A 19,043-nucleotide genomic window follows, 5' to 3' on the forward strand; every position below is an offset into this window, starting at 1 on the left:
CCTCCAGCTTCCGCCTCTCGACTTCCGGCCTGGTGGCTCCGGAAGTGAAGCCAAACTTTCGGTGTGCAGATGAAACAGCTGCGATTGAGAAACACAGACTGGAAAGAGTTTTTTTTTTCTGGGGGCCAATAACGACGAGTCTGCTGTTTTAACAGCAAAGGTTAAAAATTACACATCTCTGAAAATTTAAGCAATTTTAATTTTTTTTAATGCTCAGCCACAGTTTTATTTTTTTTGTCTATTTTTTTTCTCTTCCCTCCCGGTTAGCTACCGAGAGCTTTTGCGTCCTTCGGCAGAGATGTATCACCTGAACCGAAATAATGAGTTGATTACATAGTAAAACTTTGCTACTGTGTGCACCGGGGCTGACATATCGGGGTTTTCTTTAATCGACATCGTGGATGTTTCTGAAGACACGGAAGCAAGGTCTGTACTCTTGCACGACACAAGGGCGCTATTTCGATATTAAATATTTCGACTTTTTTTCTTTTGTGCATGTTTGTTCGTGTGCTTGAGATTTAGTTTGAGATATCCCGTGTAGCTAAACGTGCGGTATTGAAAGCTGTCTCTGTACAGTTGTTACACGGATGCAGGTTTCCAGATACAGTGAATTCCCTTAGCTAATGGGTATAATGTCTTGTTCAGGACGTCGGCTCTGATCAGTTGATGGGAAGACAGCAAAAGTGCTGTTCCTTTAATTATACAGTATGTCTGCTAAATCTGTTTTGTTGTACGTGTAAACAGAGGCCACAGGTGACATTCAGAACACGCTATCGAGACATGTCTCACAGTTGAGTCACCAAGTGGCTGGGCCTGGCTGTTTTATCAGTCTCTCCATAGCAGGGGCTATGGTGTAGACCCCCCAGCATGAATTATCTTTTTTAAAACGTCCGGACTAGCACATTGTCGTGCATTTTCATCTTCTTAGAGACATAACTTGGACTGAGTGTCTTGCAAAGTTGTGTCATGTGCTGTAGCGCAAAACATCTTGACCGCTGTTTCGGGGGGGGAGGGGTCATGAAGCTTTTTGTGACAGCGGGAGTGACGGGTTCGAGAGAGATGAAGATGTCATTACGGTCGCTGCGGAACGGCAGGGCAGCATGCATTGCTGTGTGTGAACTCGGACGTGCGCCTGCATGCAGAGCACGGTATTAACATTCAACCATCGGCGCCGGGAGAGATGATCACACTTAAATCACATACTGACTACAGTGGTGGGAGTGAAACCTGTTATTAAAGCCGTTCGCCCTTTTGAAAAAAGTTCCTGTATGTTAATGGCACATTAGCTGGCGGGCTACCACTGCGCTGAAGCCGAGGTTGCTCCTCAGAGACACAGATCTGAGAGCTCGGAACAGATGCAGAACATATCGAGTAGATAGCGTGGAGAAGTGAAAATCGACATTGAACTGAAAGTGGTCTTTACGATGAACAGAATGAGTGCGGTGCAATTTAAAAACCCATGAACAGTTCGACAAATGCGAAGTGTGAACCTAAATCAACAGAACTGAAAACATTGGTTAGAATTTTGTTTTATAACTAAACAGTGGTTGGGGTTATAGATAAATGCACCACACAGTGAGCAGGAGTTCATTTTAGTTGACATAATTAAACAAAATGAAGTCTAGTTCCACGTGAGTTCTAATGACGTTTCTTTATAAGAAAACTAATGTGTTGCCAGCTCCTGCCCTCAGGATCTGTAATCTGGTGGTTCTCCATGTTTATTTAAATTGTTTGCTTAAACTGGCAACATGTTAAATTTGAAGGAAGGGGTTGATTGGTCTTAGTGGTCTTAATGTCCTAATTGGACCAATTAACACTTCTTCCAGATAAAGAATACCCAAAGTGACATACTGTAGAAACCCTGCTGATTCCACGGCCCCAGGACTGTGTTAAGGACCCCCTGGTGTTTACATTCCCGATTTTTCATTGTCGGCTATTGGTGTGACACACCTCTTCTCTGATTGTCCCTCTCCAGGATGCCAACGCAGAAACGAAAGTCCGTCTCCCTGGAACCTCAAGCCAAGAAAAGCAAAGTGGAGCAGAGGGCCAAGAGAAACGCACAGGGCTCGGTGCCGTCAGCCAGGCCCCCGAGGGGGGCTTCAGGCCATCCTCGAGCCAAGAGCAGGCCACTGGCAGCGGGGGGTCGCAGGGAGCCCCTCTGCCGGCCCTCCAGGGGTACGGGCTCCCAGAAGGCAGCTGCCGGGGGCAAGCAGAAGCCCGTCCGAGTGACGGGCGCGGAGAGGCCAAGCTCGAGGGCTCGCCTGAACGCTGCGCCCCGGGTCCCCAGCTCCCCAGAGAGAAAGGAGGCTGCGGCTCCAAGGGCAGCGTCAGCCGGGCGTGTGCGGAGGGCTGGCCGGCCCCAGCCGGTCCACAGCGCACACAGCTCGGTGAAACGAGCACGGGACATCCTTCTTCAGAAGTCGAGAGGCCAGGCGGCAGCTTCGAGACCAGGAGGCGGGAGCGCGATGAAGGAAAGGGACGTGTCCTCGTCACGCGCCAGGGCTGGGAAGGCACAGGCTGCACCGCGGGGAAGGAGCACAAGAGCCAGTCCCTCGCTGAGGAAGGATGGGAACCTAAGGGGATCCTTGAGGTCAAGGGTCAGAGAGCAGCCAAAGATGACCCTGCGCAACAAAGAGCAAACAGGGGGTCCCTCACATGGGAGGCCAGCGGGGGAGAGAAGCGGGCTGGACGCGGACCCTGCGGCTGACCTAAAGAAAAAGAAAGACTGTGCCGCGCCTAAAGGAAAGTCCAGAGGAGCTGATTGTCGTGGAGCCGGGAGCAGGGGCTGCGATCTGCCGGCGCCCCACCGCTCGGAAGCGCGGGGGGAGAAGAAGGGGGGCGTGGCCAGGGAGCAGGGCGCCGCGGAGGCCGGCAAGACCGATGGCGGGACCAGATGTCCGGAGGAGCACTCGGCACTGCCTCAGAACTCCCCGGGACAGACCTGCAGAACCCCGCCGGGCGTGCCTGGAGAAGTGTCCCCCGGCAGGAAGGAGAAGTCGAACCAGGCGTGCGTGGGAAAAGCCTCTCCTCCTCTGGTCGCACTTTTGAAAGTCATCAAGGAGTCAAATCTTTACAAGACCCCCCCAGTGGCTAAAAGTGACTCGTGCATTGTGGCTGACAAACAGGGAATAAACAAATGCTGTAGTTCCGTAAAAACCGACTCTGAACCTCTGGAGAAGTGCAGGAGGGACACGGACGGATCTGCAGAGTTTGGGTGCCAGCAAGGTGAAGCAGGCCAGAAACCAGCGGGAGGCGAGGCAAGAACAATGATGGCTCCCGACACTGCGGAAACCCAGACTGTCAAGGAAGAGAGTCTTCTCGTTCCTGAGCTGCCCGAAGACAGCAGTGACGTTAGAAGTGAGGACAAAGACGGCAGCGCTCCAGATCGGCCAGAAGGCGAGGGGAAATTGGATGCGGATCCTAAGCCTTTGCAGTCTCGGGAAGTCCGTACCTGCGGTGGAGCTGGTTTGCACAATGCAGGGAAGAAAGGCAGCGGAAAGCTGAGAAGCAGCCCTGCTCCTCCACGAAAGCAAGAGATGAACCCTCAGGCCAGGACCAAGGCGCGGCTGGCCGCCCAGGCTGAAGAGCAGGCCGCAGCCTCGAAGAAGGCCGCCAGGCAGCTGAACCTGCTGGCCCTGTGTGAGGAGATCGCTGAAGACATTGCCTCGGACACGGTGGAGGTCCGGAGGGAGGAAGAGGCCCCCGTGGCAGTGCCGGGGGGCGCGGAGGCCTGCCCCGCTGGCGAGGGTGCCGCCCCCGGGGTGGCCTGCCCGTCCTCCCCTGCCGCGCCGCAGCCGGAACCCAAGAGGCGCTTCTTCTTGAGCCAGGTCCTGGTGCCGCTGAAGAACGCCGAGAGGAGGAAGCCGTCCCGCTTCCAGAAGCTGAGGCAGGCCGAGCTCAAGCGCGAGCAGCTCAGCTGGACCCGCGTCAAGAAGCTGAAAACGGAGCAGGCGGCTCAGAGGAGCCATCCGGACGGCGGTCCGGCCCAGGACCCGTCCCCCGCCGCTGCTGCCTCGGCCCCCTCCCAGCCCGCCACAGCCACACCGGAGCAGTCGCACGCTGCGGACCGGAAGCCGAAGGCTGCCTTCACGGCGCCGCTGTGCAACGGTGCTGCCAGCAACCGCCTGAAGCCTGTGGGACCCGCGTTGTGCCAGCCTCGCGCCCGGTACTCCGCTGACGACTTTGAGCTGGACGGGGTGGAGGAGGAGGAGTCTCGCAGAGCAGCTGGCACTGTCGCCCTGCAGAAAGAAGACCCTTCGCTCGGCCTTCAAGACATCAGAGCTGAGGTAAGGGCAGCACTGGTGTCCCGGATGAACCTTTAAAAAAAAAAATCAAACTGAGAATAACGTAACGCAACACACTTCACCAAAGATCTAAATCTCTTTACGCACGTCTCTTGAGGATCTTTCCTTTTCAAAACGTAGCACTTTAAATTTCTGCTATTATTTTTCACTTATTTTTTTTCCCCACTGTGGTTTCAAGTTACTGAATTATACATTCATTGAAAAATGATTCAGCGTAATTTTTCGCAAAAGAAATAAACCACTGGGAGAATTTAAATGTGTGTTCACAGCAAGGGTAAGAAATTGGAAAATAGCAGTTAAGCAGCATAAGTTCTAGTTTAATTTCCTTTATTGACATTTGCATGAACAGTGCATTGGAAATCTTACACAGTTTCTCTCGGTCAGAAAACAAAAACAAAAGGGTAAGCAGGGAGACTATGTGCAGGACACTACATACACACACTGTAAAAAGTCTATACACAACCTGTAAGCGCTATTACGCAAAAATAAATTGGCTCCTAAGTTACACATGATAAAAGACATTGATAAGCGCAGATATCAAGATCATTCAGACAAACCAGAACAGTTTCTTATGCTCCGACTGGTGTACAGACCATCAGTTTGAATGCCTTCTTTACCAAGAGGAATATTTTAATGATGATATGAACCAGAAAAATTGTGTTCTGATAATAGTTCTGTATTCAGCATGATCATTGTGCTAAAGTCCAGTTTGTCCCTTTAGAATCTTTTTGTTTGCTTATTGCCTTCCTCTTTAAAGGTTGTTAATTTAAGTATAAGTGAGTACTTCCTGACCTATGTGGCTTACGCTGGCGGCCGAATAGAGTCTCTGCAAAGACAAGTGACTCTGAAACTGGCTCTCTCTCTCTCAGGCATCAGCGCCTGCTGTGGACTCCAGACCAGCCGGCTCTCCGGGCACCGGGGAGCTGCCTCCGGTGATACTAGAGAAGCTGCAAAACAGCCAGGAAACAGCTGGTGAGTTCGAGACTTTTGCTCACGGTCGTTTGTGGGAGAGTCCTTTGGCACCACGTGTGGCAGTGGTTCGCTTTGCCTCTACCTCTGGGACCCTTCTCCTGCCGTTTCACCTCTTCAACTCGTCCGGACCCATCGTGGCAAATCTCCCCTCTGGTCCTCGACGTGAAGTCTGTAAGGGTGTAGTCATGAAGGCCGTCTTCCTTCTGACACAGGAGATTTGTCACTATGTGTAAAACATTCAGATGAGCATTCACTGAACATTGAATATTAAAAAAACAGGGGACGCCTCACAAAACACACTTGTGATTGCATTCCCAGTTCTGTTTCTGAATTAATGACCTAGTGTTCTCTAAAATTAAGTGTCATGTGCTATCATAGAGGGCTTCCATTGAGATGTTCCCCCAAAATGCCCGTGAAGGTTGTTTCAGCAGCCCTGATATTGGAATTAAACTGCATGAAACTGGTTTTTAATCACAGATCAGCACAGAGTTTTGCAGGTGATGTTTACCAAGGCATACCATTTCCCTAGTGGCCATTCTTCATCAACATCCTTTAAGACTGACAAGAGTAATAAACAGGGTGACTCCCAGAAGCACCGACAAGGCTGTCATATAGTCGTTAGGATGAGTAATTTATCATGGGCAGCAGTACTTAGAAACTGGGGATATTAAGAAAGCCAAGGGAACAGAGTGAGACGAAGAAACTCTTGAAGGTGTTGCCCTATCTGAGGCACAGGTAGTGTGTTCTATTTGTAATTCCAGGAGCAGCTCATTATTTTGAATTATATCCAGCTTTTCAACATGCTGTATTTCACATAGAGTTCATGTATAAGACACAGAGATAATTCTTAGAATTTGTCATGGAAGTTCATCCCTATACTGCAGATGAAACCCTGTTTTTACAGAATATAAAAGTTGTTCAAAGCCTCACAATGCCACTAACTGAGGGTAGGTCCAGTACACTTCCCCTAAAGCCAGGCAGCCAGTAATTTGAGTTTAGGGTATATCTTATTAAAGGGTCACTAGGGGTTGAGCAGCTCTGATTGCTGGTGGTGCAGTCTATAAAGGTTCTGATGCCAATATGTGAGCTGGGGCTTGAAGCCTGAAGACTTAACAGCCAAAACATTGCCCCTTGTGAGTTGCTGTACATAAAGCTTGTGTGTTTTTGTTCTGATTGTAATGACTTAGATTGTTTTCCCCCAATAGGATTAAAGGGTAACAAACTAGGTTGAAGATCTTCTGGAGTATATTTAGTTCACATACAGCAAAATTCCAGGATATAGCAGGAGGGCAATAGACATCTACACTGTGCTTAAAAATAGTTCAGCATGTGCAATGTAATGAGTATATTTAATAAAGGTGATGCACCCGGACACCCATACTCACACTAGGGCCAGTTTTACCAAAAGCCATTTCACCTGCCAGCATGTTTCTGGATTGTAGGAGGAAACCCACACAGACGTGTGGAGAACATCCAAACTCCACACAGACAGCACCCCGGGTCCCGGTCTGGAATTGAACCCAGGGCTCCAGCGTACCACCGTGTCGCCCTGCTGTTTCAATCATGTTTTAATGTATTACCAAGTATTCATCGTATTGCAAAATCTGCTCATGCGAGCTACAGAGTACATTGGAGAGGAACCTAATACTATCAAAGTATAAAGTAATACATGTGCATATGGCTCAAGAGTGAAATATGACCTATAAAAAAATCAGTTTAAGGAATGGTTCCAGGAATCGAATTATGTAAATTAAGATCTGACTGAATGGAGCAAGAATCCTAATCGGAGATGCATGAATAGTGTTATAGATCTAGAGTAGTGTTCTAATAATAATTATAATAATTGCTTACACTTATATAGCGCTTTTCTAGACACTCCACTCAAAGCGCTTTACAGGTCATGGGGATCCCCTCAACCACCACCAGTGTGCAGACCCACCTGGATGATGCACCAGTACGCTCAACACACACCAGCTCTTAGTGGGGAGGAGAGCAGAGTAATGAAGCCAATTTTCATAGATGGGGATTATTAGGAGGCCATGACTGGTAAGGGCCATTGGGAAATTTGGCCAGGACGCCGAGGTTACACCCTTACTCTTTTCGAGAAATGCCCTGGGATTTTTAATGTCCCCATCACTATACTGGGGCATTAAGATCCACACAGACCGCAGGGTGAGCAACCCCTGCTGGCCCCACTAACACCTCTTCCAAGAGCAGCCTTAGCTTTCCCAGGAGTCTCCCATCCAGGTACTGACCAGGCTCACACCTGTTCAGTGGGCTGCCAGTGGTGAGCTGCAGGGTGATATGGCTGCTGGCCATTCTAGACTGTGTCACTTTGTTTTGATGTCTTCAGTGAAAAAAATATTAATCTGCTGATGTTATCTTGTGCAGTAATTTGCATCTCTTTATTTTTTAAAAATAGTAGCCGCACATCTGGTAACTAACCTCTCTATTTCACCTGCAGGGACAGAGCTTAAACTTCCGGGGCTAAACAGCCTCTTCAACAAGAGTTCTTCAGGAGAAAACTCAAACAAGTGAGTTTACAAACTCATGCTTCCATTTTTTCAATCTTTATCAATAAGTGTGTAACTTGAGTGAATATATCAGTGCCTCACGCCCTTGTCGTCTCTGTCCTGTCGTTTTTTGGAAAATATTTCTGTGAAAGGATATTAAAAGGGGCCCTGGTGAAGTGTTTACTGTCGGAGCTGTCACTGAGAAATAGTGAAATGTGTGTGACCCAACACAAATGGGTCAAGTAATGCTAGGAAAATGGGTTAAAATGAAGCTCATATTGCAGAAGAACTGCCTGCATCCCAAAATGTGTTCTGCATGTGGACTTCAGGCCTCACAAGTAATGAGGGCTGTCGAACCAGCTGCCCACCCATGTGGCTGAAGCCGATACTCTGGGTTCTTTCAAGAAACAGCTGAGCGAGATTCTTGGATCAGTTGGCTACTAGCGTGCAAGCAAGCTGTGTGGGCTGAATGGCCTTAATGACCGTTAATATGTTTGTGTGAGCAGATGTGGAGAGCACAGCCTACTCGCAGCCCCTTGACTCACTTCTGTGGTCTTCCACTAACTGAAATGAAAATTGGACACCACAGGCTGTAGACTTGTGTATTGCAGTTTCATGTGTTTGGTACAGCATGCAGTCCGGAACTCTGTACGTTGTCACGGATGCTCGTTTTCAAGAGTTCTCCTGATAGGTGACTGTAGGTGATGTCATTATAATAAAAAGCAGAACAGGGAGGCTCAGTCCCTATGCTCAAGAGAAACACTAAGGAATTGCAGGTAATGACTGATGTGACAAAACTGTTTTGTCCACCTGCCCGGGGCCCCTCGCTGTTTCTGAGGAAGGTAAGGAAGAACACGGTGAGCATTGTGATGTGAATTTGTCTTCTGGACGTTTTAAAACGCCTGACGGAGAGACGCAGCTGCTGTTCTCTCTGTGTTCCTGCGTCAGGGCCCTGCTGAGCAGCCAGTCCTCTGCTCCGGGGGGCGAGAGCCCCTTGTCAGACGCCAGGCTGCACAAGGAGATCCAGAGGTTAAAGGAAGCGGAGAAAGACGGTCCTCAGCAAACCATCATCGTAAGTAAACGTCACAGTCGTTGTTCTCCGAGGTAGCGGTTTCGGCCGGCGGCGCCTTGTTTCACCCAGCTGGCCCCCGTCAGCGTGGCTGCCGCTGGCCGGGCCGCAGCCTGAGCCCCTCTGGGTGTTGTGTGTGGACAGGACGCGGGCCAGAAGCGCTTCGGGGCCGTCACCTGCAGCGTGTGCGGGATGCTGTACTCCGCCGCCAACCCTGAGGACGAGACCCAGCACCTGCTCTTCCACAACCAGTTCATCAGCGCCGTCCGATACGTGGTGAGCGGCCGCCCGCCGGCCCCGCCGGCTTGGCTCCTCTTAGTGCTGAACGCTGCTGCTGCCTGAGTGGGACTTTCAGATGCTTCATATGCTGAATGTCAGCCTTTTCCAACTCCTAGGGGTGGAAAAAGGAGAGGATTCTCAATGAATATCCAGATGGCAAAATTATCCTGGTTCTGCCGGATGACCCTAAATACGCCCTGAAAAAGGTAGGTTTCTCTCCTCGTGTAAAGTCTCTGCATTCCCTCGTGTGTTACCCTCCTAAGAGGAAGTGCAAACTAATGCTGCAGCAGCATCCATTTGTTATGGGCGCCATTGTCTCCTGGGTTTGCTGGCGAGTTGATGCCCACACGCTGCAGTAGGGACTTCCTCGCCGATCGTCCTCAGAGAGTCGCCCGCATGTTAGTCGGCTCGTCTGAGAGCACGTTCAGGTGCACTCCTGTGTTGTGTGCTGTCACCTCTGATGTTCTCGGTATACACCAATGAGCGGTACCATCAGTCTGTTCAAGTATGCAAATGATATTACTCCAGTGGGACTCTGTTTAAAGGACCAGCTTTCAGGTGAGCAGACCTGCCTTGAGCACATCAGTGCCTTTGAAAACTGGTGCCTGTCCAGCGCATTATAAATAAATGTCACCAAAACGCGAGCTCCTTGTCAGCTCTCAGAATGGTGAGGAGCATCACAGACAATCCCACTCATGCCCTCTTTCCTCAGTGTAATCCTCCCATCAGAGAGATGGTGTAGGTCGCCAAAGTCAAGTAAAAACATTTATACCAAGTCCTTGTGCAATAAAGCTGCTTCCAATTTTTTTCCTTATCTGCCATGTAATGTTGTTATGATTTTAATGCACTTGGATGTGATTTTATGGGACATAAGTGATTTTATGTTTTGCTTTGTGCGTGTTTGTTTTTCTGGGAGAGGCTCAAGACAGATTCCCACAGTTGTGGACAGTTAAGTGTTTTTTAGAATTGCTGGGTACTTTGTGTTCGGGTGTGACCAGAGCTCAGCTGTTAGGAGTACATGAGGACACCACTCTTTCAGCCTCCTTGTACGGGCCCGCTCACCGCTAAGGGCTTGGGTGAGGATATCGGTGAACTTTTAACCTCATACAGCTGCACGTCATTTGCTGTTTCTGGACTCTGGCCTTTCTTCATGCTTTGGGTGTCAGTGCTTTTTGCTCCGTTACACCAGTGCTTTGAAGTGATCTCCCACCCTGTATTACATCTTTGAATCCCGCTAGCTTTTACATGCACGTTGTTACTTGTGTACGTATGCGTTTCTGATGTAATTGACTGTGGCTTTATTGTATTGTACAGTGCCTTGATTGACTTCACGGAGGGCACTCTGCACGCAAACCATTATTTCTTCTTATACTCATTTGATTTGAAACGGCCAGCTGGGTCTTTACGTCCTGGTTTCAGGTTGTGGTGGTTACGGTTTGTCTAAGGTGTGGCGTGAGGTGCTCACTTCAGGTATATCCACTGAACCGGTAGCAGTTACGTTTTCTGCAGTGTGTTGAAAGGCCCGGTGACACTACCGGTCATGGGCAGCTCTGGAAAGGTATTTGCGCTTTCCTTCAGCTGGTGGTTGTTTTTGTTCCAAGATCCTTTACTGTTGTGAAGGGTGCCCTGTGTCCTTTTTCAGTCACTAATGTCCCAGAGACCTTCTCCTTCCTGCCTCAGGTCGAAGAGATTCGAGAAATGGTGGATAATGACCTGGGTTTCCAGCAAGTGGAGACCAAGTGCCCCTCCCAGACCAAGACCTTCCTCTTCATCTCTAATGACAAGAAAGTAGCTGGCTGTCTCATCGCCGAGCACATCCAGGAGGTCAGTATGTCAAGCCCGTTTTCTGCGGGCGGCTTTGGCTTAAAAGGGTTAAGAATTCCTCAGTTGACTTCTCTCAACTAGCAAGGCTTTTCGGCCTTTTGCTGTGGGAGGAGTTGCCAGTGGGGGGGGCAGGGGTGACGGGGGCACAATGGGATCACTGCGTTACCAAAAGCGGCCTGTAGGTGTCATGCTGGTTCCATTCCAGTGACCAGAATTCGCCATTCAGCCCTTCCACCTGCCTGTGGTGAACGCAGCGTCTTTGGACTGCGAGAGTGCCCACGAGACGAAAACCTGGACTTCTGGCTGGACCGGGACTGACGACGACCCTGAAGCTGAGACAATTGATTGAGGGCTATTTATGAAGGACCTCAGATGTTTGGGTCCTTCAAACCATGTTGATCTGACTTTGTTCTGGTCGGTACCCACCCTAGACCATGTGCCCTTGTGAGTGACGCGTAACAAAACGCGGTGTCGATTCAAAAACTCGCCCTCTGATTTTCCTCCTCCTCCTGACGATGTGTGGTACTGCCGGAGGTGCCGCAGGGCGTGGCCAGGAGCAGACCAGCAGTGGGGTCCTGGCCATCACCAGCGCCGCAGCAGGCAGCAGGGTCACGAGGCGGCAGATCCCACGGCACCTCTCCCGGGCAGGGCCGGGCTCCGCTGCCCTCCGCCTGCGGGGGGGCGCTGTGTGCTGGGGGCCTGACCTGTGGGTGTGTGTGCAGGGCTTCCGGGTGATCGAGGAGCAGGCGCCCGAGGGCTCGGAGGGCGAGAAGGTGATGTTCGAGCGGCAGAGGGCCTGGTGCTGCTCCACCACCCCCGAGCCCGCCGTCTGTGGCATCAGCCGCATCTGGGTCTTCAGCATGATGAGGAGGAAGGGCATCGCCTCCAGGATGATCGACTGCCTGAGGTACGCCCTTTGCCTGATCTGAGCCGGGCTCCTCTTAAGCCGCAGTACAGGTCCACCGAGCAGTGCAAACAATAGCCGCGTCCACCACTCCGCCCACTCCACGGCACTGTGGCTCAGGATCTGCGCCTGTGGCTGGAAGGTTGCTGGTTCAAATCCTGCAGCCGGCAGAGGAATCCTGAGCATGGCTCTAAACCCCAACTGCTCCAGGCCGACCCTGAGCTCTGACCCCGAGCTTCTTTCTCCCTGTCTGTGTGCCTGTGTCTCATGGAGAGCAAGCTGGGGTATGTGAAAAGATATGTTCCTAATGTAAGAAATTGTATGTGGCCAATAAAGTGATCTCTTAAAATGCACCTGGCACAGCTCAGAATGGGCCTTTTCCACACCGCGGGCCGCTCGTCACAGCCACTTTTCGCTGTCTCCCGCAGGAGCACCTTTATCTACGGGTCTTACCTGAGCAAAGAAGAAATCGCCTTCTCGGACCCCACTCCTGACGGGAAGCTCTTTGCCACGCGTTACTTCGGGACTTCGCAGTTCCTGGTCTACAACTTCGTCAGCGGGAGCCGGTCTCCGCTGCCTAGGGCCACAGCTGACGTCTGAGTTGCAGCTGTGTCTGGAGCCTTCCAGAGACGGCGCGGAGGCATCGCCGGGGATGTTTTCTACTGGCGTCACGGCTTATGTGCTGTGACAAGTAGCCACCAGGACGCAACTCGGAGGGCATTCTTGCAGAAGATGAACTTTCTAGTTCATTCATTGGTTTGCAAAGTCAATAAAATTGAGCTTTGCCTCATAGGTGTTGAAACAACACTTCTTCTGATAAAGCATGAGAGAGGAATTTAAGGTTTCTCCGTTTCAAATACTCAGGTCTAGAAACAGCCAGGTGGTTGTTTAAAATAATGGCGTCAAAAATACGTTTTTATTTTTTTTCTTTTCTCCCCATAGCTGTTCAGTATTTTGGGACAAAAAAATATTTTATTAATGCATTTTTTTAAAGAGAAGATAATGTATTTTATTGAAAGTGTTTCAACAATGTTTACATGCACGAAATCTTTTGAGATGAAACGTTAAATTCCAAAAGCTTTAACCGGTAGGTAATAATGAGAGAAGTTTCCTTCACTGTCCCTCTATGCACTTCTGGCCCAAGAGAGAAGGCAGACGTGTAAGAGTCTCGCACTTAAGGCATCTGTGTTGTAGAAGAGAAATGTTGAAATGTTGCTGGCTGTGGTTGTCAAAAGATGTGTACTGTAATGCCAGGATTCTTGCTGCTTAATAGGCCAGCTCAAACACATTTTGGTTTATTCTGTAACTCATTCTGTTGACAGTTTCTAAGGCACTTTTCATATGCTGTAATTTTACTAAGGCCATTTTCGGGCTGGCAGTAGTTCCTAAAATGTTTGCGATTCAGGAAAAACACCTTGGCATTTTGTTTGGGTTTAATGTAAAAGGGAATTGGTTGAGATGCCTAATGCCCCACTTATGACGTATGGTAGGTCTTTAACAGTGCGATGCTGAGTTGGTCTTGAAATATTTATTCTGGAAGGGGCATGAGTATAAAGTAATATTAGCACGGATGGGAGTTCCCCACCTTTTTATGTCTTGTGCCTTGTTACTTAGGATTAACGTCACAAAGTAGACCTTACATTATGCACAACGGCTTGTGACCCTCACTCAAGAGAAGTGCTTATTTGGATCTGTATTACACCCACCACTCTCTGTAAAGCAGATATAGATGTATCACCTTCCATGGCGTTTACTTCCCTTTTTTAACTGTTAACTATCTTAAAAGCTAATCACACCTCTGAAATTGTTAATCTTATTAGGAAGACGCACGTTTGGTGGATGAATTTGAAGCAAAAACCTAGTCCAAGCTGAGTGTGAATACCCTGTTTCTGTGAAAAAGTGGAGAAGAAAATAGGATAGGCACTGATGTTGTAAAAAGTGAAGTTGGGCAAGGATCCTGTTTTAGAAGTTGGATGACAGATTCAGAAGGGTAACTTTCAGCCTCCCCAGTGGCTCGTGCTTTCAAGGGTCTTGCTCTGTGGCTCAGGCATTGCCAGCTCTGACCTGACCCTGACCAGGATACCGCCAAGCGGTAGAGCAAAACTGAGAGTCCTGTATGTGTGTGATTTGAAACCAGGACCCAGTGATACTTAATTTATTGCCCAGCCGACCCGATGCAGGACCTTGCACACAGTTGGAAGATCACCAGCAGGCGTAGAGCGAAGCGTAGAAGAGGGACGCAATGTCCATACAGCTCGCGCTGATCCCCCCTGGATCCCCCTGCGGCACGCCGCTGATCCCCCCTGGATCCCCCTGCGGCACGCCGTTGATCCCCCCTGGATCCCCCTGCGGCACGCCGTTGATCCCCCCTGGATCCCCCTGCGGCACGCCGCTGATCCCCCCTGGATCCCCCTGCGGCACGCCGCTGATCCCCCTGCGGCACGCCGCTGATCCCCCCTGGATCCCCCTGCGGCACGCCGCTGATCCGCTGATCCCCCCTGGATCCCCCTGCGGCACGCCGCTGATCTCCCCTGGATCCCCCTGCGGCACGCCGTTGATCCCCCCTGGATCCCCCTGCGGCACGCCGCTGATCCCCCCTGGATCCCCCTGCGGCACGCCGCTGATCCCCCCTGGATCCCCCTGCGGCACGCCGCTGATCCCCCCTGGATCCCCCTGCGGCACGCCGCTGATCTCCCCTGGATCCCCCTGCGGCACGCCGTTGATCCCCCCTGGATCCCCCTGCGGTGCAGAAGCTGGGCCTGAGGAGCTGGTCTGTCACCCTCGTTCTCCCAGGGAAATCGAGGGCTCCAGGACAGCAACAGTTGCAGTTTCCTGATTGGTTGGCCCAAATATGACTCATATAAAAACGTTTAGAACTTGTATTTTCTGGTACACAAACACTGGATGATCAGGGCTATGTGTGTCACTGCTTTAAAAGAGGCTGTAAGAGTAGTGAAAAGGATTTTTGTTGTTTCAGTTTTTGCCTGTGTTGGGTAAATTCAGTACGTGAGAATCCCTGCATTGTGCCGAAGACTTTGCCTTCTTTAGATAAACAGCAAGAGCTCTTAAACTTCAACACTTTTAATACATAGCCCTGTCACATACAGAGAATGTGTTATAATTATGGCTTAAATGCTAAAATTATATATTTCAAGTATATTAAATGTTGAAACAAAAGATATTTTTTTTATTAAAAATGTTTAATTTTGAACAGTGTACATTCTGTGGTGGCGTTGATTTGAAGCGATACGGAATCTCGGCAAGGCACCAAGTTGTTTGTAGTTCTTCAATTCTGTGCTTTTAGTCAAGGAACAGGCTAGTATGAGGATGTGCTGCTCTGTGACTGGTCTTAGTGGGTATAAAGTACAAACCAAGCCTGTTTTACCCTTTATCAGCCAAGAGCCCGAACACTCCTTTCCAGCTCCCCGACATTTCAGCTTAACATCAGTCCCTTTTGAGGATCAGCGCTTGATCTGGAAGGAGAAAAACATGGGAAGGAAATTGTTTTGAGTTCTATGCAATTTTCTTTTTTTGTGGTTGGTTGAACATACTGCAGGGACAAATCTATCTAGTTTCAGTGTGTGTATGAAGAGCAATATTTTCATTTCGTTTTGAACCAGTGGGACTTTTCTGCACCTGTTTCTATGTCGTGACATGTGATGTGCTGTTTTGTTCTTGGTAAAAAAAAACAAAACATTTTTGCCTCTACAATGTGGGCCGAGTCCTGGCACAGTGGCTCTCCGCTCACGTTTGCTCGCTCTGTGTGCGCCACTTTGTCCAATAATGGTGCACGACACCTTCTGGAGACCCAGGCAGCGGGTAAATTGGACTCGGATTGTGAAAGAGAGGAGGGGAATTAAACAACACGTACTTCAGGGCATGTCCACATAACCAGGCTTGAGAATGGCAGTTGAAGATGCTTGTATTGAACTCTGCTCCTACTGTCCGCACAGAAGCGCCAAGGCGTATTTAGTTTGGCTTTAAATAGTTTAGTTATAGTTCATGTTCGTTCTTATACTCCATCATTTGTCCCATGTGTTAATGAAACAGCTGCAGACATCTGTGCCCAATTCAAATGGAAGACGACGTGTTTGAGTTTCAGTTTGATCCTCTCCAGCATCTAAGAGCTGAACTACAGAAACATCGGAGAACTAAGCACTCTTTGAAGCATTAGGGTATTTTTGCAAAGGAACAAGTAATAGGTTTATTCCCGGCTTAAAAAAAGAGAAGAAAACACAATGTTTCGGCCATGAAGCCTTCTTCAGGTATGAGAAATACAGGGCAGTAAAGAAAGGCTCCACGGCCGAAACGTTCTGTTTTCTTTCTCCCTTTTTTTCAGCAGGGAATAAACCTGTTACTTGTTCCTTTGCAGCCTATGCATGCTGACGCAGCTCCCCACCTGAACTATTAGGGTATTTTTTACTTATGTAATCAAGACAAGCCTTGTTTTTTCATGAAATCTCCCAATATTTGCATTTTATCCTTGTTTTTGTGGTTCTGCCTCACTGTGCTGGTTTATCACTTGGTAGCCATGAAAGTAAGCCATTTATTTGTTCCTTTCAATATAACTGTGCAAATGATCCAAATGATCTGCTTGCCTGTCATTAAGTTAATTTAAATGAGTATTTAAAGGCTTGTGTCCCTTGGAGAGGAGGAATAAATAGGATTAGGGAATCGGGAATGTATCAATTCCAGATGCTGTCCACCGAAAAATATTTTAATCTTAGAATGTGTTACGTTTTTGTGCTCTATCATCTGACACTGCTTGTAATAAAGTTAGGAATCCTTAAGCTGAGCAACAATGGATGTGACAGGAACATCTGGCTGCCCCTAGTGTCTTAAAATCCCATGAAAAAGGATTCAGAAGAAGGTAAAACTAAGTGCATGTGAATGATAACTGGGGTTTAGTGCCATATTTTGAAATTAGGAACTGTACCTGGTGGTGAAGTACCTTAGGCAGATGTGTATAAATGTTTCAAGCGTTCCTTCATGTTTCATTTTCATCCTTGCTAAGTGCCTTGACTTCTGTTTCTGTCACTCCTTTATTGCACATGCTTTCCATGTTGGCGTTCCAGCGAGAGCTCTCAGATGCCTCTTGCTGTGAGTGCTGGGAACTTTCAGGATAAACAAAGTAGTGTCAATCAGTATTGCTGTTTCTGCATTTCTGAGAACCTCACTAACTGGTGCACTCAACTCCAGAAGCACACTTCAGACTGTTGCTTGATATAGCCTTGAGTGTGGTATTAAATATGGATGGTAACAATACTGAGGCATTTTAGTTTGCTTTCAACACAGCTAATATGCTTAAAGAGCCTAGTTTGAAGGTCCTTAGTTGAAATGATCCTCTAGGTATCGGTCTTCCCGTAGAGGGTGGCCTGGACAGAGCCTGTGACAGTAGCCGTTGCTCTGTGGCTGTTAAAAGTAAAACGTAGTTGTCAGCTGCACTCTCGTGTACAATTAGTGCCATTTTGTTTCAATTCAACTACACCAGTATTCGCAGCTACAGTTCTAGTAAAATACTAAATTTGCATACTTGTGTTTTCACCAAAGAAATAAGCAATAATGAGCTGTGTCCCGAGAAGTGACTGCCAAGTTTTTAAAAGGGATGAAGTACATGTGCAGATTTCACTGATGCATGTGAGCTGCATTAGTCTGTGTGTGAGGTTCAAAACCTTCTAAAGGTGCAGGAGCTGTAAGTACAGTTGTGTGCAAATGTTTAGGCACCGCTTGTCGAATAGTATACTTCGGTGAATCTCTGACAACCTCTGTGTGGTACAAACTTAAACGTGTCATTTTCTGCTCATTTAAATGCACAATTAGTATTTATTGACAGTTTTGTAGCTGTTCAAAATAATAAAACAGTGAATGTGGCATGTGCAAATGTTTGGGCACCCTGTCAATCCAGGACTCCTCCAATGGCAAGAAGTACTTCCAAACATTTTTAGTCCTTCTGTTCTTGCTTTAGGAGTTTTTCCTCACTCTTCCAGCTCAGAAGTATTCTTATACTGTAGGTCTTCTTGCTTGCCCTGCATGTCTGAGATCTCCCCACAGATTTTCTATAATATTCAAGTCTGGGGGCTGTGAGGGCCTTTCCAAACCCTTAATCTTTCCTTCCTGTAAGTACTTCATGGTTGATCTTAAAGTATGTTTCAGATCTTTTTCTTGCAGTGTCTTTTCAGAAGAGTTTCAGTTGAACCTGAGGGGTTAGCAGACTCAGAGAATTTGTTCACCTGACGAAGTAATCAAGTTTTGCGGCCTTTGGGGGAAAAAATAAATTAAAATGTTCTAATGAATCAATTGGAAGGCAGCCCAAACTTCTGCGCATGCCATATTCACCTTTTTATTTTTTCAATCTGTTAATGTCAGGAAATAAACTGTAATTTTATAATTTACAGATAGATGTTGGGTTTAACTTTGTACCATGTGGAGGTTGTCACCTTCTGTTGTAGAGAATCACTGAAACATGCAATTTAACTAGCCTGAACTTTTTGTATGCTACTGGATCATCAGGGGCTAGACAGGCAATGTGATTTCACTGTTTCAAGGCTCACAGACTGCAGCTTCTGGAGTTATTTCACCATTCTCCGTTTCTGTTTTACACAAAGACTGGCTGGAGACTGGAGCAAGCTTCCCAGCTGTGTTGTTGAAGCCGAGACCCGGGCTTCTTTCGAGAAGCCGCTGGCTGAGATGCCCATATGAGTTAAGTTGCTAACTGCAGAACCAGCTGGCTGAGATGAATGGCCTCTTGTTTTTATTCTCCCTGATGTTTTTTTTGTAAGAGATATGCGGGGGTGGGGAAAGTGTTGATTTGATGATGGTGATAGGGCTTCAAAATGGCCAAAGTTCATAGCGTGTTTTTTTGGGTAGCCAAGGTGCCAGGAGAAACACGCCTGTTCTTTTATGTTTATCATATGACCTCCTCCTGTGCTGGTAGGCCCTAGTTTGAAATTTGCCTGGCAAGTGGCCCATGAGGACCACTTATGCCCTCATGTCCAAGAACCTGCCTCTTTGATATGACAAGTAAAGGCCAGTATAGATGCTGACAAAGGTAGTATTTGTTATTTTATTTTAGTAATAGTAGTACTGTTTATCCTCTTTATTTTGTGAGGCTTCTCATTTCAAACGAGTATTCCGACACGAGCAAAGTTGGCTTTAATGAACCTAATACAATAAGATGT

The 19,043-nt window shown here is 48.2% G+C and overlaps 1 protein-coding gene across 1 annotated transcript; it reads left to right on the top strand.

Annotated features, from left to right (window-relative positions):
- Nucleotides 1-41: 41 nt before the first annotated feature.
- esco1 (establishment of sister chromatid cohesion N-acetyltransferase 1) lies at nucleotides 42-12,657 on the top strand. The gene is made up of 10 exons (XM_088642046.1): nucleotides 42-426; nucleotides 1,976-4,286; nucleotides 5,174-5,276; nucleotides 7,741-7,810; nucleotides 8,738-8,861; nucleotides 9,003-9,134; nucleotides 9,254-9,343; nucleotides 10,818-10,961; nucleotides 11,684-11,868; nucleotides 12,294-12,657. Exons 2-10 carry the CDS (start codon nucleotides 1,977-1,979, stop codon nucleotides 12,463-12,465), a joined length of 3,330 nt encoding a protein of 1,109 aa, XP_088498172.1. The 5' UTR covers nucleotides 42-426; nucleotide 1,976; the 3' UTR covers nucleotides 12,466-12,657.
- The last annotated feature ends 6,386 nt before the right edge of the window (nucleotides 12,658-19,043 follow it).

Source organism: Lepisosteus platostomus, chromosome 8, assembly GCF_059453375.1.
Source record: "Lepisosteus platostomus isolate fLepPlt1 chromosome 8, fLepPlt1.hap1, whole genome shotgun sequence".
Taxonomy (NCBI): domain Eukaryota; kingdom Metazoa; phylum Chordata; class Actinopteri; order Semionotiformes; family Lepisosteidae; genus Lepisosteus; species Lepisosteus platostomus.

Coding starts and splice junctions, on each gene's coding strand:
- esco1 (XM_088642046.1), top strand. CDS start 1,977: ATGCCAACGCAGAAACGAAAGTCCGTCTCCCTGGAACCTCAAGCCAAG. Junction 9,135..9,253: donor TCAGCGCCGTCCGATACGTG/GTGAGCGGCCGC, acceptor TCCAACTCCTAG/GGGTGGAAAAAGGAGAGGAT. Junction 11,869..12,293: donor AGGATGATCGACTGCCTGAG/GTACGCCCTTTG, acceptor TGTCTCCCGCAG/GAGCACCTTTATCTACGGGT.